Source organism: Lepisosteus platostomus, chromosome 23 (assembly GCF_059453375.1).
Source record: "Lepisosteus platostomus isolate fLepPlt1 chromosome 23, fLepPlt1.hap1, whole genome shotgun sequence".
Lineage (NCBI taxonomy): Eukaryota > Metazoa > Chordata > Actinopteri > Semionotiformes > Lepisosteidae > Lepisosteus > Lepisosteus platostomus.
This window is the reverse complement of record NC_142633.1, coordinates 17,679,802-17,707,013: the sequence shown is the minus strand read 5'-3', so window position 1 is coordinate 17,707,013 and position 27,212 is coordinate 17,679,802. Positions and strand designations below refer to the sequence as shown.

At 58.1% G+C, this 27,212-nt stretch overlaps 2 protein-coding genes across 6 annotated transcripts; both read left to right on the top strand.

Moving 5' to 3' along the window:
- Positions 1-4,707, top strand: fbxo2 (F-box protein 2). 4 transcript variants are annotated; one of them, XM_088616806.1, is made up of 6 exons: positions 1-206; positions 937-1,042; positions 2,782-2,908; positions 2,983-3,075; positions 3,245-3,383; positions 3,742-4,707. In XM_088616806.1, exons 2-6 carry the CDS (start codon positions 1,003-1,005, stop codon positions 3,874-3,876), a joined length of 534 nt encoding a protein of 177 aa, XP_088472932.1. In that variant the 5' UTR covers positions 1-206; positions 937-1,002; the 3' UTR covers positions 3,877-4,707. The 4 variants fall into 4 exon arrangements, with proteins under 4 accessions (XP_088472932.1, XP_088472933.1, XP_088472931.1 ...); XM_088616807.1 differs by lacking the exon at positions 1-206 and adding an exon at positions 317-524; XM_088616805.1 differs by lacking the exon at positions 1-206 and adding an exon at positions 318-693.
- Positions 4,708-7,471: 2,764 nt separating this feature from the next.
- Positions 7,472-27,180, top strand: disp3 (dispatched RND transporter family member 3). Of its 2 annotated transcripts, none has more exons than XM_088617065.1 (21): positions 7,472-7,875; positions 12,251-13,426; positions 14,317-14,536; positions 14,702-14,838; positions 16,446-16,580; positions 16,955-17,115; positions 17,524-17,663; positions 18,148-18,245; positions 18,766-18,930; positions 20,374-20,535; positions 20,884-21,033; positions 21,209-21,348; positions 21,595-21,764; positions 21,941-22,071; positions 22,582-22,757; positions 22,845-22,971; positions 23,067-23,212; positions 23,409-23,568; positions 23,744-23,857; positions 26,366-26,532; positions 26,679-27,180. In XM_088617065.1, the coding sequence occupies exons 2-21, from the start codon at positions 12,259-12,261 to the stop codon at positions 27,027-27,029; spliced, it is 4,218 nt and encodes a 1,405-aa protein (XP_088473191.1). In that variant the 5' UTR covers positions 7,472-7,875; positions 12,251-12,258; the 3' UTR covers positions 27,030-27,180. The 2 variants fall into 2 exon arrangements, with proteins under 2 accessions (XP_088473191.1, XP_088473192.1); XM_088617066.1 differs by having other exon boundaries at positions 7,473-7,875; positions 21,212-21,348.
- Positions 27,181-27,212: the final 32 nt, after the last annotated feature.

The window sequence follows — 27,212 nt, the reverse complement described above, 5'->3', positions numbered from 1 at the left end:
AACACAAGAACTCGCCCTGTCCGCACCGCACGTCAGCAGCCTTGTTATGCAGAGGGTGTTGTTCTCCTGTCAGATGACTGACCAGGGCTGCAGCTGTATGTCCTGACGCGGAGCTGCTGTCTGCACCACTCTGACTGATTTCCCTAACTAACCCGCCTGCTGCTGGGATGCGTTTGCATGGGACCTGCCCGGAGGTCGTGTAGCAGGTGAAGTGTGTGCCTTTGTGTAGGAGTGTCGGGATTGTCGTTGTGTGTGTGGCTGGGCGCTCTGGTCCGAATGGAGGACAACAGCAGAGCTGAGGGGGTGGGGTGAACAGTTTGAGCTGGAGGGAGAGAGGGAAGGGGGTGGAATTCGGCTGCAAGCTGCAGGGAGACCGTGAGACTGATCGGCGCTGTCAGGCGAGGAGGGGGAGAGGCTGGCTCTGGCCACGCCTGTGTCTGCAGTGCAGCGTGAGGGCATGGCGCTGGGGGGTTTCATGAGGCCCCCTCTGGGACGGAGCGCATCGGAGCCAGCCAGCGTCTCGTGTGAGTCAGCACAACGTCCACCGGTTGATTGATTTTGCTGAGTGCCAGTGTGGTCTAGAGTATCCGAGTGCAGCTCTGCAGAACTCCAGTCACAGTAGACTGCAGAGAGGAGCGCTGAGCACAGCTCACAGAGAGACAGGCAGGTTAACTGCGTGAGTCATCAAAGCCGGTAAGGAATGTCCAGGAGACAATCTGCTTTTAAGTTTTTAAAGCTACATAACAAAAAAAAGGTGCTTTGTTATGTCTGTGTGGGAGCTGGATCAAACATGGCTCTGGTGTCTCTGTTCCGCTCCAGAAAAGCAGACTCTCCTTCTTTTGCCATTTGAGAAGCAGGACTGATATTGGAGAGACTACTTGTTCGGGTCCTGGACACAGTGTGAGGCCTAGCAAGCTGAGTGTGTGTGTTGGACAGGAGGAAGATTCGGCTGTCCCTGGGTGAGCTGTGTGCAGCGGTGAGGGAGGAGCTTGGGACCGAGAAATGGAGAAGAGGAACCTGCTGAAGAATCCCTGTGGGGAAGGTAAGAGCCCAGCACCTCGTTAAGTAATTGCATAATGAGATGTGGTCGGTCTGTTTCACCACCACCTTGCGACTCTGATGTAACAGTAATCGAGCTGTCATTGCAGATAATTTTCTTGTTGTAATTTTAGCAATATTAAAATATCAAATTCCTCATTTAAAAATAATTTACTTTTACTTTCTCAATAAATTCCAACTACACATTCCAATTTATTTAGTATCAGTCTTTCATGGTGCCTCATGATGTTAATTCACAATACTCTTTGACCTTTATGTTGTACATTTGTACTGTTTGTCTTCAATTGTTTGAGCTCACCAAACCAGATTCTGTGCCACTAGTTGTTATGGCAATAAAATGTTGAACTGGAGCTTCAAACTCCTGCAGTGAGGCAGTGAGGTCTGAGACAGGGGCTGCGTCTCGCCCTGTTCTCGGGCTCTGCCAGCCTGACCAGTGAGGCAGTGAGACGATGAGACAGGGGCTGCGTCTCGCCCTGTTCTCGGGCTCTGCCAGCCTGACCAGTGAGGCAGTGAGACGATGAGACAGGGGCTGCGTCTCGCCCTGTTCTCGGGCTCTGCCAGCCTGACCAGTGAGGCAGTGAGACGATGAGACAGGGGCTGCGTCTCGCCCTGTTCTCGGGCTCTGCCAGCCTGACCAGTGAGGCAGTGAGACGATGAGACAGGGGCTGCGTCTCGCCCTGTTCTCGGGCTCTGCCAGCCTGACCAGTGAGGCAGTGAGACGATGAGACAGGGGCTGCGTCTCGCCCTGTTCTCGGGCTCTGCCAGCGTGACCAGTGAGGCAGTGAGACGATGAGACAGGGGCTGCGTCTCGCCCTGTTCTCGGGCTCTGCCAGCCTGACCAGTGAGGCAGTGAGACGATGAGACAGGGGCTGCGTCTCGCCCTGTTCTCGGGCTCTGCCAGCCTGACCAGTGAGGCAGTGAGACGATGAGACAGGGGCTGCGTCTCGCCCTGTTCTCGGGCTCTGCCAGCGTGACCAGTGAGGCAGTGAGGTGGTGAGGCAGGGGCTGCGTCTCGCCCTGTTCTCGGGCTCTGCCAGACTGACCAGTGAGGCAGTGAGGTGGTGAGGCGATGAGGCAGGGGCTGCGTCTCGCCCTGTTCTCGGGCTCTGCCAGCCTGACCAGTGAGGCAGTGAGGTGGTGAGGCGATGAGGCAGGGGCTGCGTCTCGCCCTGTTCTCGGGCTCTGCCAGCCTGACCAGTGAGGCAGTGAGACGATGAGACAGGGGCTGCGTCTCGCCCTGTTCTCGGGCTCTGCCAGCCTGACCAGTGAGGCAGTGAGACGATGAGACAGGGGCTGCGTCTCGCCCTGTTCTCGGGCTCTGCCAGCGTGACCAGTGAGGCAGTGAGGTGGTGAGGCAGGGGCTGCGTCTCGCCCTGTTCTCGGGCTCTGCCAGCCTGACCAGTGAGGCAGTGAGACGATGAGACAGGGGCTGCGTCTCGCCCTGTTCTCGGGCTCTGCCAGCCTGACCAGTGAGGCAGTGAGACGATGAGACAGGGGCTGCGTCTCGCCCTGTTCTCGGGCTCTGCCAGCCTGACCAGTGAGGCAGTGAGGTGGTGAGGCGATGAGGCAGGGGCTGCGTCTCGCCCTGTTCTCGGGCTCTGCCAGCCTGACCAGTGAGGCAGTGAGGTGGTGAGGCGATGAGGCAGGGGCTGCGTCTCGCCCTGTTCTCGGGCTCTGCCAGCCTGACCAGTGAGCTTGCGCACGGCTCTCTGTCTCTCTCAGGGCAGATGGAATTCTGGGAGATCACGGAGAACGGCGGCAACGAGTGGCGGGTGGAGGAGATGCCTGGGGACTGTGGGAGCGCTTTCTGTGACGAGGCGGTGAAGACGTTCTTCGTCACCTCCTTCGAGTGAGTGAGGGAGGAAGGGGGGGGGGCTCGGGGGGCAGGGGGAGAGAGACGTGACGGCCCTGCCTCTCCTGCAGGCGGTGTCTGAAGAAGCAGGAGGTGGACCTGCTGGCAGAGGAGTACAGCCCTGAAGAGCTGGACGCCCAGCCTGCCATCGAGGTGGAAGACTGGTGAGGCTCCCTGCTCACGTTGTGATGGCTGGCACACTGGCTCCTGGGTTCGGCCTGTGGCCTGTAATCAATGCTGGTTTCTGACCTCTCTGTCTGTTTACCACCCCATAATGAACCCGAGCCTCCTGCTGCTGTGATGCTGTCAGTAACGGTGGGGATGTGTGAGCAGGTATTCGGGACGGACGGACTGCGGCTGCACTTACGAGCTCAACGTCTGTTTGCTGGACGAGAATCATGAGGTGATCGCCGAGTTCAAACCCGGTGAAGTGACCCTTGACCCCGACTGTGACGACTGCTCCTGGAAAAAGGTACAGTGTGCACATGAAGACACACACACACACTGCTACACACACACACACACTGCTACACACACACTGCTACACACACACACACACTGCTACACACACACTGCTACACACACACACACACACACACACACACACACACACACACACACACACACACACACTGCTGCACTGTTCACAGACACAGACACACACACTGCTTCACCTCACACAGACCCACACTGGACACACACACTGCTACACCGCACACACACACACACATTCATGCACACTCTATCTCCTTCTCTCTGCCTTGCCGTCTGACCTCCACTCGGAGTCACAGCGTCTCTGTGGGTGCCCCTCTCTCCTGTCTGCCTCCCAGGTGACCCACACTTTCACAGACTACGGCCCTGGTGTGCGCTACATCTCCTTTGAGCACGGCGGCCAGGATACCAAATACTGGGAGGGCTGGTTCGGCGTGAGGGTGACCGGCAGCTCTGTGACAGTGCAGCCCTGAGGGCGCTGGACCGCTGACCGCTGACGGCTGACCGCTGAGCTGTAGGCTGTAGTGGGCTTTGAAATAGAACAGTTCTGTACACTAATATAACTACTGCACACTGTAGCATGGGACTTTATATTAATATAATAATATATACTTGCAAGTGCTCTGTTATATGCTATTTAGACAGGTATCTGTAGTAGATGTGTGGAATAGAGTAGCTCTGCATACAGTTTTTCACATAGCGGGTAAGATGGGGCTCAATGCACCATACAGACGTGTTTGTTAAAGCAGAATTATGCAGATTGTGCTTAAAGGTTTTTTGGGATAAGCAAATTCAAAACCCTGGGCGAAGGAGTCCCGACGGCGCCCTCTGCTGGCGCACAGCAGTGCTGCAGCTCGGCTTGTGTCAATGCCGCCAGCCTGCAGTGGGGCTGCGAGGAGGCCTGTGCAGAGGCAGAAGAGCTCCTGCTTACACTCTGCTACACAGCCAGAGGGTTTGGGGCTCGCCCCCTGTGCTCTACCTGCGCTCTCAGTGATGTAGCTCAGTGAGTCTCGTTACTGTACTTCATGAACCCTGTAAAGATGATCCTTCTCACAAACCCTGAGGAGGTTTATAGGTCAACTTCACCTTTATTGAAGTGAGTGAACATTTCAAAAACATAGATTGTTGTAGAAGGCAAGACAATCCTACAAATGTCTAACTGAGAAATAATTAGCTTAATTTTTGAATCTGGAACAAAACCCAGGGGACACTTGGTACTCTGGAGATGCAGTCTGAAATTCCTGCACACAAGTGTGCTGCAATTCTGTATGGCCACATAAAATAAAATGCTGCTTGCACAAATATCACTGAGGTGTGCGTGTTTCATTGTCTGATTCATTTATGAAAAGCTCAGAGGACGCTGAGAAACTCGAAGAAAGCGCTCTTTCCTTCTTTCGGACGGCGCTGGAATCCAGCGGGGTTGTAGTACTCCGCCGCTACCACGGGAGGGCGGTGTTGGGCGGTGAGCCGACTGCACAAGTTTTCTGCTTAGTAATTACAACTTTTTTAAGTCCGTGTTTTATTTGTGAAGATGATTCACTCCAACTTGTCTTTTCAGCTTCGCTGTGGTACTGAATCATCACGTGGGCTCAGTGGGAGACTGTACCTGCAGTGTGTTCATTTTCTGTCATTAAAATGATGCAAAACCTGTAGGAACGTGGTCCCCAGGACAAGGGGACCCCTGACTTAACTGACTGCTCTTATCCGGAAAGCAGAGACACTCCTGATGAAATCAGCTGGCACACACGCCACACCTCAGGCACTGCAATCGCCCAGCCACCAGCTGCCCGGCTGTGCCAGGAGGAGAGGCGCCGAGGCCATAATTAGTGAATAATTATTGGACCTGATATACTGATTGGAGCGGAGTTTGTCAGTATTACTGCTGGGGCTGTTCTTACTAGAGACATGGGGGGAGGAATGACAGGAGAGAGAGGGGCTGGTGGAAAGGAGAGGGAGATTAGACAAGAATTCTTCTCTTAAGTAGTGGATCTAGTCCCAGAATTCCCACTCCTGCCAGAACCAGAACAGCTCCCACAGTCCTGCAGGAGCTGCAGCCCAGGGTCCTCTCTCACAGCCTGAGGAGCAGAGAGCCCGTCTCTCCAGGATGTTCTGTGCTTGATGTGACGTCTGTGACTGTCCGATGATGAGCTTCCTCAGGCATTCTCCTGCTCCAGTTTTCACATCAGATGAAGCAGTTAACTTCCCTCTATTTGAAGCCTGCAGGCAGGGCTGTGTTGCTGGGGGAGACTCCTGAGGTTTTAACCTCCTCACCTCATCTCCCCCCCTCTCCCCTCTCACTGGCAGGTGATTAAAACACTTGGGCTAACAGGCAGCCTAAGTGATTACATTAGGGAGATGACGGGCTAACCTTTCCGTGGAGCAGAGTGTTAATATTCATAGATGGCCATTAAACATTCATCCCCACATCTGGGGCTGCCTTTGCCAATCTGTGCGTGCCCATCCCACAGGGACAGGAGCTGGAGAGGAGAGATCCGAGCTGAGGAGAGGGATCCAGAGAAGAGAGAGGAAAGGATGGGGAGGGGGGATGGGAGAGGAGGAGGAAGAGGGACAGAGAGAAATTTGATTCATTTTGAATGAGTAGGTGAGAAGAATTTACAGCATGTGACCACCGAGTGGAGCTGACTCCGCAGCACAGGGCGGTGAAGCTGTGCGCACTGGAGACAGCTCATCGATCGGGCCAGGCGCGGGACTCCTGCCGGGGGGGGGCACACCGCGGTTCGGGCAGCAGGATGAGGGGCGGCGTGCCGGACCGGGACAGAACATGCTCTCCGCCAGAGACCCGCGGGCTCGTCTGATTGAAACTTTAACTGTGCGAGTACGGTGTTAATCCTAGCATTAAAAACAGCACCTATAGTGTCACATTACAACTTGAGGATTTCTGATTTATGAATTTTATATTGTCCCGGAATTTGAACGTTTTAAGCTTCAGAGCTTAAAACTGATTAAAAAGGTGTAAATTTTAGACTTTTAGAAAATCAGGTGACAAGCCACCACAGTGAGCTAGTGCTGTTATAACGCCTGTCGCTCCCAGAGCTGTGATCCTGGGGGAGAGAGGTGTGACAGGCAGTCATGGCCTCCAGCCTCCTGCCATCTCGTGTTCTTGCATCCTGATGCTCTTGTACACAGTGTGGTGCTCGGTCCTGGTCCCTTAGTTCTTGTGAAGCAGAGAATGACACACTGATACACCGGCACAGTGACATACTGTTCCACTGACACACTGGCACAGTGACACACTGTTCCACTGACACACTGGCACGGTGACACACTGTTCCACTGACGCACTGGCACGGTGACACACTGTTCCACTGACACACTGGCACGGTGACACACTGTTCCACTGACGCACTGGCACGGTGACACACTGTTCCACTGACGCACTGGCACAGTGACACGCTGTTCCTCTGGCAGTTTCACAGTACACAGCCTATTTCTGTACCTGTCTGTGTGTGGACCGTCTGTTTCTGTTTGTGTGTATCGCCCTGACTCCTGACAATTAGATACGGGGATGTACTCAAGATGGGAACTTCTTCTAGATGCAGACGTGTTACAGATCGTTGTTGAGGGTCTGCTTTCACCTCCCGTGGAGTGAAGACAGAAACAGAAAGAGAGAGAGGGGACTGCCCCACCGATACCGCCCAACACACGGCCCGGAGCCGCTGTCCTGCCCCGGGACGGGCGCCCAGGAGCCCAGGAGACGGTCCGGGCCCGGCGGCCGTGCGGGTCTCTTTGAGCCCCGGGTGAGAGCGGACAGCTCCGGTGCTGACGTGCCGAAGAGCCGCGGCGCCATCAGCGCGCAGACCGCTGATTAAACGTGCTTCCGTTGTGTTCGCCCTCCCTCCTCCCCCGTGCTCTGTCTCTCATCTTTCCGCTCTTCTCCTGCTTTTCCCCGTCTCCCCTTTATTTCTCCTTTCTCTCGCTCTCGCTCTCTGGGAGCCCCGGATCTGTCAGGGCTGGTTAGACTGTACCAACGCTACCCACTGAAGAGAGGAGGGGGGTCGCCATTCTCTCCTGTCACCACAGACACCTGGTTTCTTTGGTACGACCCGTCCCACGCCATTCCTCACGCCCCACAGCCACTTCTGGCGTCAGGGCGGGGCCCGTTGCCCCCCCCTCGGCATCCGCCCCCCGCAGCCCGGGGTGGGCGCACCGGCCCGGACTCCCCCCGCCTCCCTCCCCAGCCTGTGCGCCGGTCCGGAGCGCCGCTCGAACAAAGCGCCGCCGAGCAGCCGGCCGCCCAGACACGCGCCCGCGCACGTCCGTCGCCTCGACAACAGCGGCGCTGCGCCGGAGTCGGGACCCCCGCTGAGCCGGTGCAGAAACCCGGGGTCCGGGGTCCGAGGAGCGAGGAGCGAGGGGGGGCCGCCGACTGACTGACCGACTGGCAGAGCTCGAGAGTCCGGGACCCCGCTGCCGGGCAGCTCCCGCGTACCTGAGCGCCCCGTCCTGCACAGGTAGGACACCCCGGTCTCGCTGGGGACGGGGCGTGGAGTGGGGTGTCGCGGGCTGAGTGACTCGCGCGTGAAGAGCGTGGACTAGCCGGCTGTCAGACTCAGTCCTGCGCCCCCGGTGACTTCTTGCTCTGTATTACAGCCCCGGTTTGAATTCCTCCGCCGCTGTGATTATCGGTCCCATCATCAGCTCTTCCTGTCTGTCCCTGGGGGCTGAGTAAACACACAGCCCGCGCGGCTCTGAGCTGGCAGGGGGACTGCTCTGTGCCGGACACAGGGTGGACCCGCCCTCCACCCTCGCCCTGTCCACCCTGTGTCCCTCTCTCTGAGGGGTCAGTGTGTCCCTCTCAGCAGCATTGCCCTGGCTCCAGTGTGCACAGGCGGCGGAGGAGCAGACAGAGGCTCTCCAGGTGTGAGGCAGTGTTGGGCAGTGTGGGTGGGTCAGTGTGGAGCAGTGTGGAGCTGTGTGGGACAGTGTGGAGCAGTGTGGGGCTGTGTGGATCAGTGTGGGGCTGTGTGGGACACTGCGGAGCTGTGTGGGACAGTGTGGGGCTGTGTGGAGCTGTGTGGAGCTGTGTGGATCAGTGTGGATCAGTGTGGGGCAGTGTGGATCAGTGTGGGTCTGTGTGGGACACTGCGGAGCTGTGTGGGACAGTGTGGGGATGTGTGGAGCAGTGTGGAGCAGTGTGGGTCTGTGTGGGGCAGTGTGGATCAGTGTGGGGCTGTGTGGGACACTGCGGAGCTGTGTGGGACAGTGTGGGGCTGTGTGGAGCAGTGTGGGGCAGTGTGGAGCAGTGTGGGGCTGTGTGGGGCTGAGTGGAGCTGTGTGGGTCTGTGTGGGTCTGTGTGGGGCAGTGTGGAGCAGTGTGGGGCTGTGTGGGGCTGTATGGAGCTGTGTGGAGCTGTGTGGGTCTGTGTGGGGCTGAGTGGAGCAGTGTGGGTCTGTGTGGGACACTGCGGAGCTGTGTGGAGCTGTGTGGGGCAGTGTGGGGCTGTGTGGGGCAGTGTGGGGCTGTGTGGGGCTGTGTGGAGCAGTGTGGGTCTGTGTGGGGCTGAGTGGAGCAGTGTGGGTCTGTGTGGGACACTGCGGAGCTGTGTGGAGCTGTGTGGGGCAGTGTGGGGCTGTGTGGGGCAGTGTGGGGCAGTGTGGGGCTGTGTGGAGCAGTGTGGGTCTGTGTGGGGCTGAGTGGAGCAGTGTGGGTCTGTGTGGGTCTGTGTGGGGCAGTGTGGGGCTGTGTGGGGCAGTGTGGGGCTGTGTGGGGCAGTGTGGGGCTGTGTGGGGCAGTGTGGGGCTGTGTGGGGCTGTGTGGGACACTGCGGAGCTGTGTGGGACAGTGTGGGGCTGTGTGGGGCAGTGTGGGTCTGTGTGGGACACTGCGGAGCTGTGTGGGACAGTGTGGGGCAGTGTGGGGCAGTGTGGGGCTGTGTGGAGCTGTGTGGGGCAGTGTGGGGCTGTGTGGGGCTGTGTGGAGCAGTGTGGGTCTGTGTGGGGCTGAGTGGAGCAGTGTGGGTCTGTGTGGGTCTGTGTGGGGCAGTGTGGAGCAGTGTGGGGCTGTGTGGGGCTGTGTGGAGTTGTGTGGAGCTGTGTGGGGCAGTGTGGGGCTGTGTGGGGCTGTGTGGGGCTGTGTGGAGTTGTGTGGGGCTGTGTGGGGCAGTGTGGGGGTGTGTGGGGCTGTGTGGGGCAGTGTGGGGCAGTGTGGGGCTGTGTGGGGCTGTGTGGAGCTGTGTGGGGCAGTGTGGGGCTGTGTGGGGCAGTGTGGGGCAGTGTGGGGCTGTGTGGAGTTGTGTGGAGTTGTGTGGAGCTGTGTGGGGCAGTGTGGGGCTGTATTGAACTGTCACGCCTGGAGTGGATCCGGCTGTCAGGCAGTGGGAGATTCACTGGGATCAGTGTTCAGACTCATTGGTGCAGCTCAGACAGGAGATCAGAGCTCACATGAGCCTGCTGATGTTCTCCCCCTCTCTCCCGTCCCCGAACCCTCTGTCCTCCTCTCTCTGCTCCTGGCTCTGTGTGCGTCCCCCTGACCCCCCTGTGCCTTACATGGCTGCTCTCCTGCCTGGGCTCAATTGAGATTAATGCTCCTTTAAAAACTGTCCACCTCGCTCTGTGAGTTTGCACAAAATTCAATTTCTGGGGCAGCAGAGGGGACAGAAATACATATTATATGAGGGTGCTGAGCAGAGGATGTTTGGGGGGGGGTGGGGGAGAATGACGTTTCAAGCCACCCCTGGCTGTTGTCAAGGTAACAGTACACCCCCCCCCCCCCAGAGAGAGCTCCTCCCCTGACCCCCTGTGCAAACTGCTTGCTCAGCCTGTCATTATTCACTTAAACTCTGAGTGTGTCGGTGTCCCGGCGCGGGCAGGGGGCGAGGGCACAGGGCTCTGCCAGCCGCTCTCTGGGTCACGGCTAGGCCATTCATGAATTGAATCTGATTTGCTTAAATGACCTGCGTGCTGAGGATCATTTCAGTAATAAATGATTAACTATAGAGGAGACTTCAGATGGACAGAATTTATTCCTTTCTTTAACAGGCTGTATTGAGCTATGTGTGTCTCAGTCCTACAGTACCCCAGTCTCTATAACAGGCTGTATTGAGTTATGTGTGTCTCAGCCCTACAGTACCCCAGTCTCTATAACAGGCTGTATTGAGTTATGTGTGTCTCAGCCCTACAGTACCCCAGTCTCTATAACAGGCTGTATTGAGTTATGTGTGTCTCAGCCCTACAGTACCCCAGTCTCTATAACAGGCTGTATTGAGTTATGTGTGTCTCAGCCCTACAGTACCCCAGTCTCTATAACAGGCTGTATTGAGTTATGTGTGTCTCAGCCCTACAGTACCCCAGTCTCTATAACAGGCTGTATTGAGTTATGTGTGTCTCAGTCCTACAGTACCCCAGTCTCTATAACAGGCTGTATTGAGTTATGTGTGTCTCAGCCCTACAGTACCCCAGTCTCTATAACAGGCTGTATTGAGTTATGTGTGTCTCAGCCCTACAGTACCCCAGTCTCTATAACAGGCTGTATTGAGTTATGTGTGTCTCAGCCCTACAGTACCCCAGTCTCTTTAACAGGCTGTATTGAGTTATGTGTGTCTCAGTCCTACAGTACCCCAGTCTCTATAACAGGCTGTATTGAGTTATGTGTGTCTCAGTCCTACAGTACCCCAGTCTCTATAACAGCTGTATTGAGTTATGTGTGTCTCAGCCCTACAGTACCCCAGTCTCTATAACAGGCTGTATTGAGTTATGTGTGTCTCAGCCCTACAGTACCCCAGTCTCTATAACAGGCTGTATTGAGTTATGTGTGTCTCAGCCCTACAGTACCCCAGTCTCTATAACAGGCTGTATTGAGTTATGTGTGTCTCAGTCCTACAGTACCCCAGTCTCTATAACAGGCTGTATTGAGTTATGTGTGTCTCAGCCCTACAGTACCCCAGTCTCTATAACAGGCTGTATTGAGTTATGTGTGTCTCAGCCCTACAGTACCCCAGTCTCTATAACAGGCTGTATTGAGTTATGTGTGTCTCAGTCCTACAGTACCCCAGTCTCTATACCAGATACAGTTTTCTATATATGTTAGATGTTAAGAATGTAAGAACACTTACAGTTCAGAGGGCACCATTCGGCCCAGCTAGCCTGTTTAGTAGGTGGTAGTAGCTGGGGTATCGGCTTCGGCGGCACGAGCACCAGGCTCCCCTCTCTGAAGCAGGGCTCAGTAGATTCTATGCGGCGTGTGCAGTGTGTGAGGCGTGTGCGGCGTGTGCAGTGTGTGAGGCGTGTGCGGCGCTCATGCACGTCTGGCGTAGCGGTCTCAGCCCTGTGATGGAGGAGGCAGCTCCCCAGCCCTTCGGAGGGTTGCTCAGTGTTGCTCAGTGTTGCTCAGTGTTGCTCTCGGGAGCAGCCCACGCGCTCTGCAGATAGAGCACGGCATGCCTTTATCTCGAGGCGAGCCTGATTGTCTGTCAAGGACACCTCAGATCACCGGAGCGAGAGCGCGAGCTCGCCCGCGCGCCAGGGTCGGACACGCTGACCTCTCCCTCTCCTCACGGGTGGGTTCGTCCCGGGCAGGGCGGGGCACAGCTGCCCCCTCCCGGGGGGGGGACGTCTGTGCGTGTCCTCCCAAGGAAAGGGCCTGTTATTGGGATTGACGGCCGAGCAGCTGCATGTGTCAGTAGCACATCTGTGGCATCTCAAACCTGGAGCCGCTAGCTGCTGGTCTTGTCTCCCTCTCTCTGCTCGGCAGAACGACTTCACTTCCTGTTTCACGGCATGAGGCTTTCTGCCCCGCAGAGTCGGGCACAGCTGTAGAGCTCCTTCCCCCCGGAGCCTCTCTGCGTCCGGGGGGGGGCCGCAGCTGATGTCTGTCTCGCTGTGTCGCAGGGCTGGCCATGGACTCCGAAGACGACCCCTCGATGTTGCAGTCAGACTGGCCGGAGGAGGAGGAAGACGAGGAAGATGAGGGGGTGGAGGGGGAGGAGGAGGAGGGGGGCAGCCCCGGGACCGTGCCCCCCAGAGCAGCGGGGAGCAGCCGCTGGGTGTGGGGGGCAGTCGGCTGGGTGTACACGCGCCCGTGGGCGTGCTGCCTGGTCCTAGCCCTGGGCGTCCTGCTGCCCTGCGCTCTCTCCGCCTTCATGTTCCTGCGATGCCCTCCCCTGGACATCGACCTGTCCTACAGTGCCTTCGAAGTGCGTGGCCACACCTCCTCCGAGCGGTTCGACGCCCTCACCCTGGCCCTCAAGGCGGAGCTGGGGTCCTGGGGGCGCAGCAGGCGCGATGTGGACGGCTATACCGCCCAGGCCCTCAGGGACCTCCTGCTGCAGCACCTGCAGAGGCAGAGGGGAGGGGCTGCGCAGGGGGGCGGGATGTCAGGTGGAGGAGGAGCAGCTGAAGGGGGATCCTCAGGAGCTTCAGGAGCCTCAGAGGGAAGAGTGGTTTTGAGTGACAGGAGAGGTGCCCCAGCAGGGAGTGGACAGCGTGTGACGGGCTTCAGTGGGGGTAGAGATAGTGTTAATTGCAGTGGGGTCAAAGGAACTCTCCCAGTGCCAGAGGGGGTGAGGAAACTGGTCCGTTTAGACAGAGCTGGACCCAGAGCTGGACCCTGCCCAGGCCAAGCAGAGGGAGGCTCCGGCTCGGAGAGGAAGGCTCTGGCCCCCGATCGCCCCCAGAGAGACAGACAGAGCGAGGAGGAGGGAGATGGGGTGCGCCCCAGGGTACCCCGCGGAGCCTACCCGCACGGGGAGTTCGTCATCCCCTCGTACACGCAGAGCCACGCGCACTGGCGGATGGAGCTGGTGTTCGTGGCGCAGGGGGAAGGGGACCCCAACATCTTCACCCCGGAGCGACTGCGGACTATCCACGCCGTGGAGCGCCGCGTGATGGAGCACCCCCAGTTCCGGCAGTTCTGCTGGAAACCCCCAGAGGTCCTGAGAGACCCCCCGCTGGGGCCCTTCTCGTACTGCTCCCCGCCCAGCTCGCTGCTCTCCTACCTCTTCCCCACCGCGCGCGGGGGCAGGATCTACTACGACGGCATGGGGCCCGACCTGGCCGACATCCAGGGTGAGCAGCAGGCAGAGCCGGCCGGGGGCCCCCGGGGGCCCCTGGAGACCCCCTACAGTGCTGTGCTGCGGTACTGTCTCTCTCTCTGTGTGTCTCAGCTGTCAGTATCAGTCCTGTCTCTCGCTCTGTGTCTCAGCTGTCAGTATCAGTCCTGTCTCCCTCTCTGTGTCTCAGCTGTCAGTATCAGTCCTGTCTCTCTCTCTGTGTGTCTCAGCTGTCAGTATCAGTCCTGTCTCTGGCTCTGTGTCTCAGCTGTCAGTGCTCAGTCCTGTCTCTCTCTCTGTGTCTCAGCTGTCAGTGCTCAGTCCTGTCTCTCTCTCTGTGTCTCAGCTGTCAGTATCAGTCTTGTCTCCCTCTCTGTCTCAGCTGTCAGTACAGTCCTGTCTCTCTCTCTGTGTCTCAGCTGTCAGTGCTCAGTCCTGTCTCTCTCTCTGTGTCTCAGCTGTCAGTGCTCAGTCCTGTCTCTCTCTCTGTGTCTCAGCTGTCAGTATCAGTCTTGTCTCCCTCTCTGTCTCAGCTGTCAGTACAGTCCTGTCTCTCTCTCTGTGTCTCAGCTGTCAGTGCTCAGTCCTGTCTCTCTCTCTGTGTCTCAGCTGTCAGTGCTCGGTCCTGTCTCTCTCTCTGTGTCTCAGCTGTCAGTATCAGTCCTGTCTCCCTCTCTGTGTCTCAGCTGTCAGTATCAGTCCTGTCTCCCTCTCTGTGTCTCAGCTGTCAGTATCAGTCTTGTCTCCCTCTCTGTCTCAGCTGTCAGTACAGTCCTGTCTCTCTCTCTGTGTCTCAGCTGTCAGTGCTCAGTCCTGTCTCTCTCTCTGTGTCTCAGCTGTCAGTATCAGTCCTGTCTCTCTCTCTGTGTCCCCGCCGTACTCACTGCTCCCCCTGTCTGTCGGCAGGAGCTCTGCGGCTGGCCATCACTCACCCGGAGTTTTACTGGTATGTGGACGAGAGTCTCACGGCGGAGACCCTGCGCAGCTCCCTCCTGCGCAGCGAGCTGCACTTCGGGGCGCCCCTGCCCTCCTTCCTCTCCCTGCAGGACCGGCCCGACGAGCAGCGCCGCCGGTTCCGCCAGTTCGTCATCACCTACGCTGACATGCTGGCCCAGCAGTCCACCAGGTCAGGGCTGGCCAGGCCGGCACGGGGGGGGCGCTGCCTTGACATGTCTTTAGTTTTAGGGTTCAGGTATGGATGAGTATGGATACGCACCCCAGCGTGGCTTTAAAGGAGCAGTAATGCCTAACCCTCCCTGTGCTTCTGTCTCTGTCTCGCTCTGTCTCTCAGTCAGGTGAAGGTGCTGTACGGAGGCACAGACCTGTTCGACTACGAGGTGAGGCGCACCTTCCACAGAGACATGCTGCTGGCGCTGGCGAGCGGGGCCTGCATCGCCGCGCTGGTCTACATCCTCACCTCCTTCTCAGGTGCCACTCCTTCGCCGAGTGGGCTGGCACAGCCCAGCCCTGCCCCCTGCCCTGACCCTGGAACAGCCCAGACCTGCCCCTGGCACAGCCCAGACCTGCCCCCTGCCCTGACCCTGGAACAGCCCAGACCTGCCCCTGGCACAGCCCAGCCCTGCCCCCTGCCCTGCCCCTGGAACAGCCCAGACCTGCCCCTGGCACAGCCCAGACCTGCCCCCTGCCCTGACCCTGGAACAGCCCAGACCTGCCCCTGGCACAGCCCAGACCTGCCCCCTGCCCTGACCCTGGAACAGCCCAGACCTGCCCCTGGCACAGCCCAGCCCTGCCCCCTGCCCTGCCCCTGGAACAGCCCAGACCTGCCCCTGGCACAGCCCAGACCTGCCCCCTGCCCTGACCCTGGAACAGCCCAGACCTGCCCCTGGCACAGCCCAGACCTGCCCCCTGCCCTGACCCTGGAACAGCCCAGACCTGCCCCTGGCACAGCCCAGCCCTGCCCCCTGCCCTGCCCCTGGAACAGCCCAGACCTGCCCCTGGCACAGCCCAGACCTGCCCCCTGCCCTGACCCTGGCACAGCCCAGCCCTGCCCCTTGTCACTGTGATATCACAGGTGTATTTATACTGTACCTGTCCAGGAGTGTGGTGTGATTATACTGTACCTGCCCAGTTGTGTGGTGTGTTTATTCTGTACCTGCTCAGGTGTGTGGTGTGATTATACTGTACCTGCCCAGTTGTGTGGTGTGTTTATTCTGTACCTGCTCAGGTGTGTGGTGTGATTATACTGTACCTGCCCAGTTGTGTGGTGTGTTTATTCTGTACCTGCCCAGTTGTGTGGTGTGTTTATTCTGTACCTGCTCAGGTGTGTGGTGTGATTATACTGTACCTGCCCAGTTGTGTGGTGTGTTTATTCTGTACCTGCTCAGGTGTGTGGTGTGATTATACTGTACCTGCTCAGGTGTGTGGTGTGTTTATTCTGTACCTGCTCAGGTGTGTGTGTGATTATACTGTACCTGCCCAGTTGTGTGTTGTGTTTATTCTGTACCTGCTCAGGTGTGTGGTGTGATTATACTGTACCTGCCCAGTTGTGTGTTGTGTTTATTCTGTACCTGCTCAGGTGTGTGGTGTGATTATACTGTACCTGCTCAGGTGTGTGGTGTGTTTATTCTGTACCTGCTCAGGTGTGTGGTGTGATTATACTGTACCTGCCCAGTTGTGTGTTGTGTTTATTCTGTACCTGCTCAGGTGTGTGTGTGATTATACTGTACCTGCCCAGTTGTGTGTTGTGTTTATTCTGTACCTGCTCAGGTGTGTGGTGTGATTATACTGTACCTGCTCAGGTGTGTGGTGTGTTTATACTGTACCTGCTCAGGTGTGTGGTGTGATTATACTGTACCTGCCCAGTTGTGTGGTGTGTTTATTCTGTACCTGCCCAGTTGTGTGGTGTATTTATTCTGTACCTGCTCAGGTGTGTGGTGTGATTATACTGTACCTGCCCAGTTGTGTGGTGTGATTATACTGTACCTGCTCAGGTGTGTGAGCAGATGTTCTGCTTGAGTGCTTGTTGAGTGGGTAGGCAGCTTGTCTGTGTTTCTGAAGCGCTCTGTTGCCCACAGTGTTCCTGTCCTTCTTCGGCCTGGCCAGTATAGGCCTGAGCTGCCTGGTTGCGCTGTTCCTGTACCATGTGGGGTTCGGGGTGCGGTACCTGGGAATCCTGAACGGAGTGGCTGCATTTGTCATCATCGGCATCGGTGAGCCCCACCCGCGTGCCCGGGGGAACCTGTAGCAGCTGGTGCTCCCTCTTGGCCCATCTCCTGGGTCTCCAGAAGCCCGTGTGCGAGCGGACCGGTCTTGGCCGAGACCCTGTGTCTAACAAGCATTTAACAACACGCAGAGCTCAGGTGGTGCTGGGGCACGAGCACTGTGTTGATACTCTTTCTGCATCACGGGTAATAAATCCGACATCAGCTCCATTTGCAGACTCTGCTCTAAAGTGTCGCTCATACAGGTTCGCTGTAGTAAACGAGCACCTTGCTGCTGTGCGTAAGCCCTTTATTTCTCCTTGCTGTGGGCTCTGATGTGGCCTTGGCGCATCACGCTCACTGTCACCTCCTTCGGGTCGCAGGGGTGGACGACGTCTTCGTGTTCATCAACACGTTCCAGCAGGCCGGGCACCTGCGCCAGCCTGGGCAGCGCATGGTTCACACGGTGCAGACGGCTGGCAGGGCCACATTCCTCACCTCCTTCACCACGGCCGCCGCCTACGCCGCCAACACCTTCTCACAGGTACGGGCTCCAGGGGGCGGGACAGAGGGACACAGAGGGACAGAGGGACGGAGAGGGAGAGAGGGACAGAGGGAGAGGGAGAGAGGGACACAGAGGGACAGAGGGACAGAGAGAGAGAGAGGGACACAGAGAGACAGAGGGAGAGGGAGAGAGGGACACAGAGGGAGAGAGGGACAGAGGGAGAGGGAGAGAGGGACACAGAGAGACAGAGAGGGAGAGAGAGGGAGTGAGGGACACAGAAACAGAGAGGGAGAGGGGAAGAGGGAGAGAGAGGGAGGACTGGAGAATTGGGGTGCAGATTTCCGATGAGAGACTGGTGTTTCTGCGGGGGTGGGTGCTGTTTGTCCACATGTGGGGTGTTGAAAAGCGATACCGGTCAGCTGTGTCCGTCTCTTCCCCCCGGATCAGATCCCGGCGGTCCACGACTTCGGGCTCTTCATGGCGCTGGTCGTGAGCTGCTGCTGGCTGTGGGTCCTGCTCATGCTGCCGGCCGCGCTGTGCGTGTGGAGCCGGTGGCTGTCGCCCCGGGAGACGGCCTGTCTGCGCCGGTACGAGCGCCGCCCCCCAACGCCCCTCTTCCAATCTCTGCACTGCTCCCAGAGAGCCGCAGGGCCGCTCTTGTAATTCTTCTGAACTGGCCTCATTGAATCAATTAATTTGCTTATTTGCTAAACACCTTATGCTGTTTTGTAATTCATGTAATTCTAATTGAGTGCACTTCCTGCGGATTAACACAGCACGCAGGCTCCACTCAATACAACTGCAGCAGGTGAGACAGCTCCCTCTGGTGGAGAAACATGACTGTGCATCTCTCCCCCGATGTGCACAGCATCTCTTTATAAGAGCAGAAGAGATTCAAATCTTTAACTCAATGAAATTCAGCAATTTATTCATCAAAAGCAATTAAAATTCAATCTGTAACTGTTAACTAACTTTTTATGATGATTTACAATGTTAATACTAGTAACTTGTAAATTTCCTCACCCCTGTCGCGTTCTCTCTCCCCTCTTTCTCCCCTCTCCTGTCTCCCAGCTGTCAATCTCAGCGTGAGACCCGGCTCCCTGGGCCTGGCAACGCCACTCTCTCCTACCTGGATGATGACATCCCTCTGCTGTCTGTGGCAGAGCCAGGTGAGCCTGGAATTCTGTGGAGGGCTGGAGTTCTGTGGAGGCGGGGCCAGGAGGGCTGGAGTTCTGTGGAGGCGGGGCCAGGAGGGCTGGAGTTCTGTGGAGGCGGGGCCAGGAGAGCTGGAGTTCTGTGGAGGCGGGGCCAGGAGAGCTGGAGTTCTGTGGAGGCGGGGCCAGGAGGGCTGGAGTTCTGTGGAGGCGGGGCCAGGAGGGCTGGAGTTCTGTGGAGGCGGGGCCAGGAGAGCTGGAGTTCTGTTGAGGCGGGGCCAGGAGGGCTGGAGTTCTGTGGAGGCGGGGCCAGGAGAACTGGAGTTCTGTGGAGGCGGGGCCAGGAGGGCTGGAGTTCTCTGGAGGCGGGGTCAGGAGGGCTGAAGTTCTGTGGAGGCGGGGTCAGGAGGGCTGAAGTTCTGTACAGGCGGGGCCAGGTGGGCTGGAGGATGGGGCCTCTGCACCTCACTCTCTGTAACCCTCCTTGTCTATGTTTCACACTTTTTATCTCCAATCTCTCTCCCTTCTCCCCCAGGCCCCTGTGAGCCTGACACCGATGTCCCTCTCCTCTCCCTGGCTGCGGAGACTGACGCACCTTCCTCAGGCCCAACGGGAATGGGTCTGGTGAGCTCCCGACTGCAGGAGGTGCTGAGGAGCTGGGTGGCACAGCCCGCTGTGGAATGGCGACATGTCATTGTGGGTGAGAGAGAGATCCCTGACTGGCTGGGGGCTGTGCCCAGAGCTTGGGAGATGGCTTCCAGATCCACTCCTCAATCACGCACTCACCTCTGCTCTTTCTCCCTCTCCGTCCCGGTCTTTCCACAGTGACCTGCAGCTGACCTGTACACGCCTGTTTCTCTCAGGGCCGTACGTGGTGGTTCACGTGTGTTCTGTTTCTCTCAGGGCCGTACGTGGTGGTTCACGTGTGTTCTGTTTCTCTCAGGGCCGTACGTGGTGGTTCACGTGTGTTCTGTTTCTCTCAGGGCTGTACGTGGTGGTTCACGTGTGTTCTGTTTCTCTCAGGGCCGTACGTGTTGGTTCACGTGTGTTCTGTTTCTCTCAGGGCTGTACGTGGTGGTTCACGTGTGTTCTGTTTCTCTCAGGGCCGTACGTGTTGGTTCACGTGTGTTCTGTTTCTCTCAGGGCCGTACGTGGTGGTTTACGTGTGTTCTGTTTCTCTCAGGGCTGTACGTGGTGGTTCACGTGAGTTCTGTTTCTCTCAGGGCTGTACGTGGTGGTTCACGTGTGTTCTGTTTCTCTCAGGGCCGTACGTGTTGGTTCACGTGTGTTCTGTTTCTCTCAGGGCTGTACGTGGTGGTTCACGTGTGTTCTGTTTCTCTCAGGGCCGTACGTGTTGGTTCACGTGTGTTCTGTTTCTCTCAGGGCCGTACGTGGTGGTTTACGTGTGTTCTGTTTCTCTCAGGGCTGTACGTGGTGGTTCACGTGAGTTCTGTTTCTCTCAGTGCTGTACGTGGTGGTTCACGTGTGTTCTGTTTCTCTCAGGGCCGTACGTGTTGGTTCACGTGTGTTCTGTTTCTCTCAGGGCCGTACGTGGTGGTTCACGTGTGTTCTGTTTCTCTCAGGGCTGTACGTGGTGGTTCACGTGTGTTCTGTTTCTCTCAGGGCCGTACGTGGTGGTTCACGTGTGTTCTGTTTCTCTCAGGGCTGTACGTGTTGGTTCACGTGTGTTCTGTTTCTCTCAGGGCCGTACGTGGTGGTTCACGTGTGTTCTGTTTCTCTCAGGGCCGTACGTGTTGGTTCACGTGTGTTCTGTTTCTCTCAGGGCTGTACGTGGTGGTTCACGTGTGTTCTGTTTCTCTCAAGTCCGTACGTGTTGGTTCACGTGTGTTCTGTTTCTCTCAGGGCTGTACGTGGTGGTTCACGTGTGTCCTGTTTCTCTCAGGGCTGTACGTGGTGGTTCACGTGTGTCCTGTTTCTCTCAGGGCTGTACATGGTGGTTCACGTGTGTCCTGTTTCTCTCAGGGCTGTACGTGGTGGTTCACGTGTGTTCTGTTTCTCTCAGGGCTGTACGTGGTGGTTCACGTGTGTCCTGTTTCTCTCAGGGCCGTACGTGGTGGTTCACGTGTGTTCTGTTTCTCTCAGGGCCGTACGTGTTGGTTCACGTGTGTTCTGTTTCTCTCAGGGCTGTACGTGGTGGTGCTCCTGGTCTCGGCCGGGTTCTGCTCCCTGCTGCGTCCTGCCAGCCGCGCTCCTCTGCTCTTCAGACCCGACACCAACATCCAGGCGCTTCTGGACCTGCGCAGCAACCTGAGTGCGGAGGGCCTGTCCTGCCACATGTGCTCAGGTGAGCTGGGGCAGGATGGGGTGGGCGGGGCAGGGGGTGGGGCTGGACCAGCGGGCAGGGGGAGGGGCTAACTGGGAAAGGGCGGGGTAGCCTTTCAAAGAGGCTCAGAGGTTCAAAGAGGTGCAGAGACCATCCTTAAACCTCAGCAATGTGGACCTTGCAACTTGAAGTAACTGAAGTGTCACAAAGTATAAGTTTTATGAACCAAGATATTTTGTTTTTACTTGTTACACGAGACACAAAGCATTATCTTCCTCTCTGTCCAGAAGCCTGTGCTGCTGAGCTGCCTGTACTGTCGTGTGAAGATGTGATTGGACATTCGGACCTTTCACCTTTCTCCCCTGGCAGGTCTGTTCCTGGAAAAGCCCCACTCCCTACCTCGCAGTGCCCGCCCCTGCGCTGGGAATTCTGGGAGGCACAGCCAGAGCCAGTGCCAGGGCACCGCGGGCTCTCAGACGTTCAAGCCAGGTCCGCCAGGCACGACTGACGTCACCACAGGTCAGTGCTGCTCTGGGGTCCTCTGCTGGAGATCAGGGAACATTTTGGAAATGTTTTTTCTTCATTGTAACTGTTTTATTTTTACATGCAGTAGAGCTGTTTGAGATAACACTCAGTGACCAAAACATTAGAGTCTCTGATCGCATGTGCGCCTGAGCAGCCGTCTCGCCCCCAGCAGGTCTCCTGCTCACCGTCTACGTGTCGAAGCTGCAGGCCGGCGCCGGGCCGCCCCTCTACCACTTCTCCCTGAACGCCAGCGTGCCGTTGCCTTGGAAACCACTGACCCCTGGGAACGGGGAGGTGCCGTCCTTTCAGGTGAGCGTCTGCCGCGGGGCCGCACCTGCTTGAGCCCCAGGTGGGGTCACAGCCTCCGGAGCAGCACGCGAATCACGATGCGATAGTGAAACAGACCCTGAGTGAAGCATCAGAGCAGAAGGTCGATCCGTGGAGCCTGTGCAGAGCCCTGTCACAGAATCGTGAGGGGTCGTCACTGTCCAGATGAGTGTTGTGCATCTCCCGGTCAGCCTGGGCAGAGTGACAGGGAGCCTCTTGCTCTTGCAGGCGTTCGGCGGTCCGCACAGGAACTTCACCACGCGGCTGACCGTGTGTGTGGCCGCCGCCGGACAGCCGCGCCCCGCCGGCATGATCACCTCCCGCTCCTGCGACCCCAGCAGGGGCTGGAGGTCGGAGTTCAGCTTCTATGTGGCTTCGGCTGAGCAGCAGCACAGCAGGTGAGCGAGAGAGAGGGAGAGAGAGGAGGAGTGTGCAGGCTTGCAGGGAGAGGAAGCCAAGCTCTTCACCTGCTCTTTATTTTTGGGAGTGGGGGAGTGGGGGAGTGGGCTGTGCCTTGCCCATGGCCTGGCCTGGCCTGGCCGGAGTGCTGACCGGCCTGCTCCTTGACCCACAGGAAGCTGTACTTCGCCCAGCTGCGCCGCAGCCCCTTCCACAGCCGCGTGTGTGCGGCGCCCCCTGGCTGCGTGCTGAGCTCGGGGCCGGACGGACCCACCAAAGGATCTTTCTACACGCCGGTCGACAGAGGTGGGTGTGGCCGGAGCGCTCCTGACCTGCAGCAGAACCGTCCCCCCCCCCCTCTCGCTGGACGCAGGGGTACTGTTTACTGTGCAAACCCAGCGTTCCTGCAGGGAGCCCGACTGGGGCAGTGTGTCCCTCCAGTTTGCTCACTGGTAAAGTGACAGCAGTGGTGGAAAAGGGAACTAAATGATTTTTTAAATAATGTACGTTTTAAAATGACCCGGAATTGATCCAGAATTAGAAGAAAATGGAGCACACACTGCACGAACGCATGGGGCTCCATCTTCAGCCTGTGGGCAGGGTGACCTCATCGAGCCAGCAGTGCGTCCAGTGAAGTAACGTGAAGGAGGGCTGGACTGGTCCTGCAAACTGCGCGGCCGGGGCTGGAGTCGCAGGGCGGGGCGCTTGTCTGAGCCTCTCTGGGCTGAGGGGTCTCAGCCAGTGACGCTCCAGCCCGCGAGCTTCCTGCTGTCCTCACACCGTCCTCACACCGTCCTCTTGCACCTCTGCTTCCAGACCAGCAGGGGGCGGTCGGCTCAGCCACCTCCGGCTTCAACCCCTGTGAGAACGGCGCGTGTGGCAGACCCGCAGCGCGCCCCCTGGTGGACACCGGGGCCATGGTGTTCGTGGTGTTCGGGATCCTGGGAGTGAACCGCACACGCCACACCGGTAACCACGTCATTGGGGACATGGTAGGTACTGGCACAGGCTCGGGTCTCAGGGGAGGACCAACAGCCCGTGTTGTCGCTGTCACAGTGCCTCTCCCCTCCTCCTGACAGGGCAGCGTGATCTATGACCCAACCTTTGACCTCTTCAGGGAGATCGGACACCTGTGCAGGCTGTGCAAGACCATCGGCAGTAACTCCCACCTGGTGAAGCCTGGCGGAGCGCAGTGCCTGCCCTCAGGTACCGGCCCCTGGGCACACCGACGCCCTCCAGCGCTCTCGCCCAGTGAGGCGCCGATGCACAGTGTCTGTTAACGCCCCTCCCCTCTCTCTCAGGCAGCGGCCTGTCCTCCCTCCTGCCCCTGCTGCACCCCGAGTGCCAGTCTCTCCCGCAGCCCAGCCTGCTGCCCGGCCAGCTTTCCCACGGTGCCCTGGGGCTGCAGGACGGCGCTGTGCGCTGGGTGTCCATGGCCTTTGAGTCTGTGAGTTTCTCCAGCTCTTGATGGAGTTTCTGTTCAGATTTAGCTGGGTTTCCATTTGGAGCCCAAGTATGTTGAGACAAGCCCAGCCTTCATTCTGAAAAGTTTTGAATTGATCATTGTAATCACCCGCTGTCATCATTGGGGAACCCCCCTGTCCTCTGATCGTCCAAGTCTCATCTCCTCTCTGTCCCCTCAGACCACCTACAAGGGGAAGTCCTCCTTCCAGACCCTGTCCGACTTCCTCCAGTGGGAGTCCTTCCTGCAGGAGCAGCTGTCCGCACTCCCACAGTCCTCTGCTCTGCGCCGCGGGTTCCAGACCTGCGAGCACTGGAAGCAGATCTTCATGGAGATCCTGGGCAAGTTGTCTACTCTCTGTCCTTGTTACACTCCCCCAGTTCTCTCTACTTCTCTGTCTGTTGGCCTGACTATGGTCCCCCCCCACTCTTCCCGAGCTACTGGTAAAGAAACGTTCAACACTTTGCACAGCACAGAGGTCTTGACTTGAATCTGTTGACACCTTCGTCTGAACAGGTGTGCAGAGCGCCCTCTACAGCCTGCTGCTGTCCCTGGCGATCTGCATTGCGGCCGTGTCGGTCTTCACCGCCCACCTGCGGCTGCTGCTGCCCGTGCTGCTGACCATCCTGGGTGAGAACGCACCTGAGCCTGGCAACGCCTTCAACACGCTTGAGCAAACGGCTTTTCCTCTTCTGCGCATGAAATAAAAATACTCTTAGACTCTCTCTCTCTACAGCGTCTCCCTCTCTCTCACTACAGCGTCTCCCCCTCTCTCTGTACAGCGTCTCCCTCTCTCCTGCCCTCTCTCTACAGCGTCTCCCTCTCTCTCACTACAGCGTCTCCCTCTCTCCTGCCCTCTCACCACAGCGTCTCCCTCTCTCTCTCTACAGCGTCTCCCTCTCTCCTGCCCTCTCACTACAGCGTCTCCCTCTAACTACAGCGTCTCCCTCTCTCCTGCCCTCTCCCTAAAGCGTCTCCCTCTCTCTCTCTACAGCGTCTCCCTCTCTCCTGCCCTCTCACTACAGCGTCTCCCTCTAACTACAGCGTCTCCCTCTCTCCTGCCCTCTCCCTAAAGCGTCTCCCTCTCTCTCTCTACAGCGTCTCCCTCTCTCCTGCCCTCTCACTAAAGCGTCTCCCTCTCTCTCTCTACAGCGTCTCCCTCTCTCTCTCTACAGCGTCTCCCTCTCTCCTGCCCTCTCCCTAAAGCGTCTCCCTCTCTCTCTCTACAGCGTCTCCCTCTCTCCTGCCCTCTCCCTAAAGCGTCTCCCTCTCTCTCTCTACAGCGTCTCCCTCTCTCCTGCCCTCTCTCTACAGCGTCTCCCTCTCTCTCTCTACAGCGTCTCCCTCTCTCCTGCCCTCTCACTACAGCGTCTCCCTCTAACTACAGCGTCTCCCTCTCTCCTGCCCTCTCCCTAAAGCGTCTCCCTCTCTCTCTCTACAGCGTCTCCCTCTCTCCTGCCCTCTCACTACAGCGTCTCCCTCTAACTACAGCGTCTCCCTCTCTCCTGCCCTCTCCCTAAAGCGTCTCCCTCTCTCTCTCTACAGCGTCTCCCTCTCTCCTGCCCTCTCACTAAAGCGTCTCCCTCTCTCTCTCTACAGCGTCTCCCTCTCTCTCTCTACAGCGTCTCCCTCTCTCCTGCCCTCTCCCTAAAGCGTCTCCCTCTCTCTCTCTACAGCGTCTCCCTCTCTCCTGCCCTCTCCCTAAAGCGTCTCCCTCTCTCTCTCTACAGCGTCTCCCTCTCTCCTGCCCTCTCTCTACAGCGTCTCCCTCTCTCTCTCTACAGCGTCTCCCTCTCTCCTGCCCTCTCACTACAGCGTCTCCCTCTAACTACAGCGTCTCCCTCTCTCCTGCCCTCTCCCTAAAGCGTCTCCCTCTCTCTCTCTACAGCGTCTCCCTCTCTCCTGCCCTCTCACTACAGCGTCTCCCTCTAACTACAGCGTCTCCCTCTCTCCTGCCCTCTCCCTAAAGCGTCTCCCTCTCTCTCTCTACAGCGTCTCCCTCTCTCCTGCCCTCTCACTACAGCGTCTCCCTCTAACTACAGCGTCTCCCTCTCTCCTGCCCTCTCCCTAAAGCGTCTCCCTCTCTCTCTCTACAGCGTCTCCCTCTCTCCTGCCCTCTCACTAAAGCGTCTCCCTCTCTCTCTCTACAGCGTCTCCCTCTCTCCTGCCCTCTCTCTACAGCGTCTCCCTCTCTCTCTCTACAGCGTCTCCCTCTCTCCTGCCCTCTCCCTAAAGCGTCTCCCTCTCTCTCTCTACAGCGTCTCCCTCTCTCCTGCCCTCTCCCTACAGCGTCTCCCTCTCACTACAGCGTCTCCCTCTAACTACAGCGTCTCCCTCTCTCCTGCCCTCTCCCTAAAGCGTCTCCCTCTCTCTCTCTACAGCGTCTCCCTCTCTCCTGCCCTCTCACTACAGCGTCTCCCTCTAACTACAGCGTCTCCCTCTCTCCTGCCCTCTCCCTAAAGCGTCTCCCTCTCTCTCTCTACAGCGTCTCCCTCTCTCCTGCCCTCTCACTACAGCGTCTCCCTCTAACTACAGCGTCTCCCTCTCTCCTGCCCTCTCCCTAAACCGTCTCCCTCTCTCTCTCTACAGCGTCTCCCTCTCTCCTGCCCTCTCACTAAAGCGTCTCCCTCTCTCTCTCTACAGCGTCTCCCTCTCTCCTGCCCTCTCACTAAAGCGTCTCCCTCTCTCTCTCTACAGCGTCTCCCTCTCTCCTGCCCTCTCTCTACAGCGTCTCCCTCTCTCTCTCTCTCTCTACAGCGTCTCCCTCTCTCCTGCCCTCTCCCTACAGCGTCTCCCTCTCTCTCTCTACAGCGTCTCCCTCTCTCTCTCTCTACAGCGTCTCCCTCTCTCTCTCTACAGCGTCTCCCTCTCTCCTGCCCTCTCACTACAGCGTCTCCCTCTAACTACAGCGTCTCCCTCTCTCCTGCCCTCTCCCTAAAGCGTCTCCCTCTCTCTCTCTACAGCGTCTCCCTCTCTCTCTCTCTACAGCGTCTCCCTCTCTCTCTCTACAGCGTCTCCCTCTCTCTCTCTCTCTCTACAGCGTCTCCCTCTCTCCTGCCCTCTCCCTACAGCGTCTCCCTCTCACTACAGCGTCTCCCTCTCACTACAGCGTCTCCCTCTCTCCTGCCCTTCCCGCAGGCGTGGTGTGCCTGGTGGTGGCGGCGATGTACTGGGCAGGCTGGGAGATGGGGGCCGTGGAGGCCATCTCTCTGTCCATCCTGGTGGGCTCCTCTGTGGATTACTGCCTGCACCTGGTGGAGGGCTTCCTGCTGGCCGGGGAGAGTGTCCCCCCCAGTCCCAGCCAGGTAGGGCCACGCTGGGGTCCGGCGGCGGGTCCCCCAAGTTTTAATTCACGATGCAGCGTTGCTGCTGCGTAGCTCCGGCGTGTGAAGCTGCGGACTGGGGCGAGGCTGCGGGCTGCCCAGGGGCTGATGTCTGTGTCTGTCGGCAGGACCCCGGCGCCCTGCGGCGGAGGAGGACCCTGGCCGCGATCGATCACGTCGGCGTGGCGATCATCTCCAGCGCCGTCACCACGGTGATCGCCACGGTGCCCCTGTTCTTCTGCGTCATCGCGCCCTTCGCCAAGTTCGGCAAGATCGTGGCGCTGAACACCGCGGTGTCCGTGGCGTTCACCCTGAGCGTGGGCGCCGCCCTGCTGGCCACCATGGGCCCCGCGCGCTTCTCCCGCCCCCCCGCGGCTGTGCTGCAGGCTGGCCTGGCTGTGCTGGGCCTGGGGGCCGCAGGCGTGGCCCTGCGCTGGGCGCTGGGGTATCTGGGAGTGCCCGCGGCCTGGAGCTCTTAGCCTGCGCCCCACTCGGCCCTCGCTGCACCCCGCCTTGCTGCCCGAGCCGCTGCTGGAGTTTCAGAAGCCAGGCCCAGACATGCTGGAGGTTTTTAGAAGAGATCAGGGATCCTTTTTTAACATTGAAAATAAAAAATAAATTGAAATCGAACTGGAAGTCCTCTGGTTTGTTCCAAGTCCCGC

Bases quoted from the DNA above. Each gene is read 5' to 3' on its own strand.
- disp3 (XM_088617065.1), top strand. From the start codon at position 12,259: ATGGACTCCGAAGACGACCCCTCGATGTTGCAGTCAGACTGGCCGGAG. The intron at 18,246-18,765 runs GTGAGCCTGGAA...CTTCTCCCCCAG, and splicing joins GCTGTCTGTGGCAGAGCCAG to GCCCCTGTGAGCCTGACACC. The intron at 21,765-21,940 runs GTGAGCGAGAGA...CTTGACCCACAG, and splicing joins GCTGAGCAGCAGCACAGCAG to GAAGCTGTACTTCGCCCAGC.
- fbxo2 (XM_088616806.1), top strand. From the start codon at position 1,003: ATGGAGAAGAGGAACCTGCTGAAGAATCCCTGTGGGGAAG. The intron at 1,043-2,781 runs GTAAGAGCCCAG...TGTCTCTCTCAG, and splicing joins GAAGAATCCCTGTGGGGAAG to GGCAGATGGAATTCTGGGAG. The intron at 3,076-3,244 runs GTGAGGCTCCCT...ATGTGTGAGCAG, and splicing joins GCCATCGAGGTGGAAGACTG to GTATTCGGGACGGACGGACT.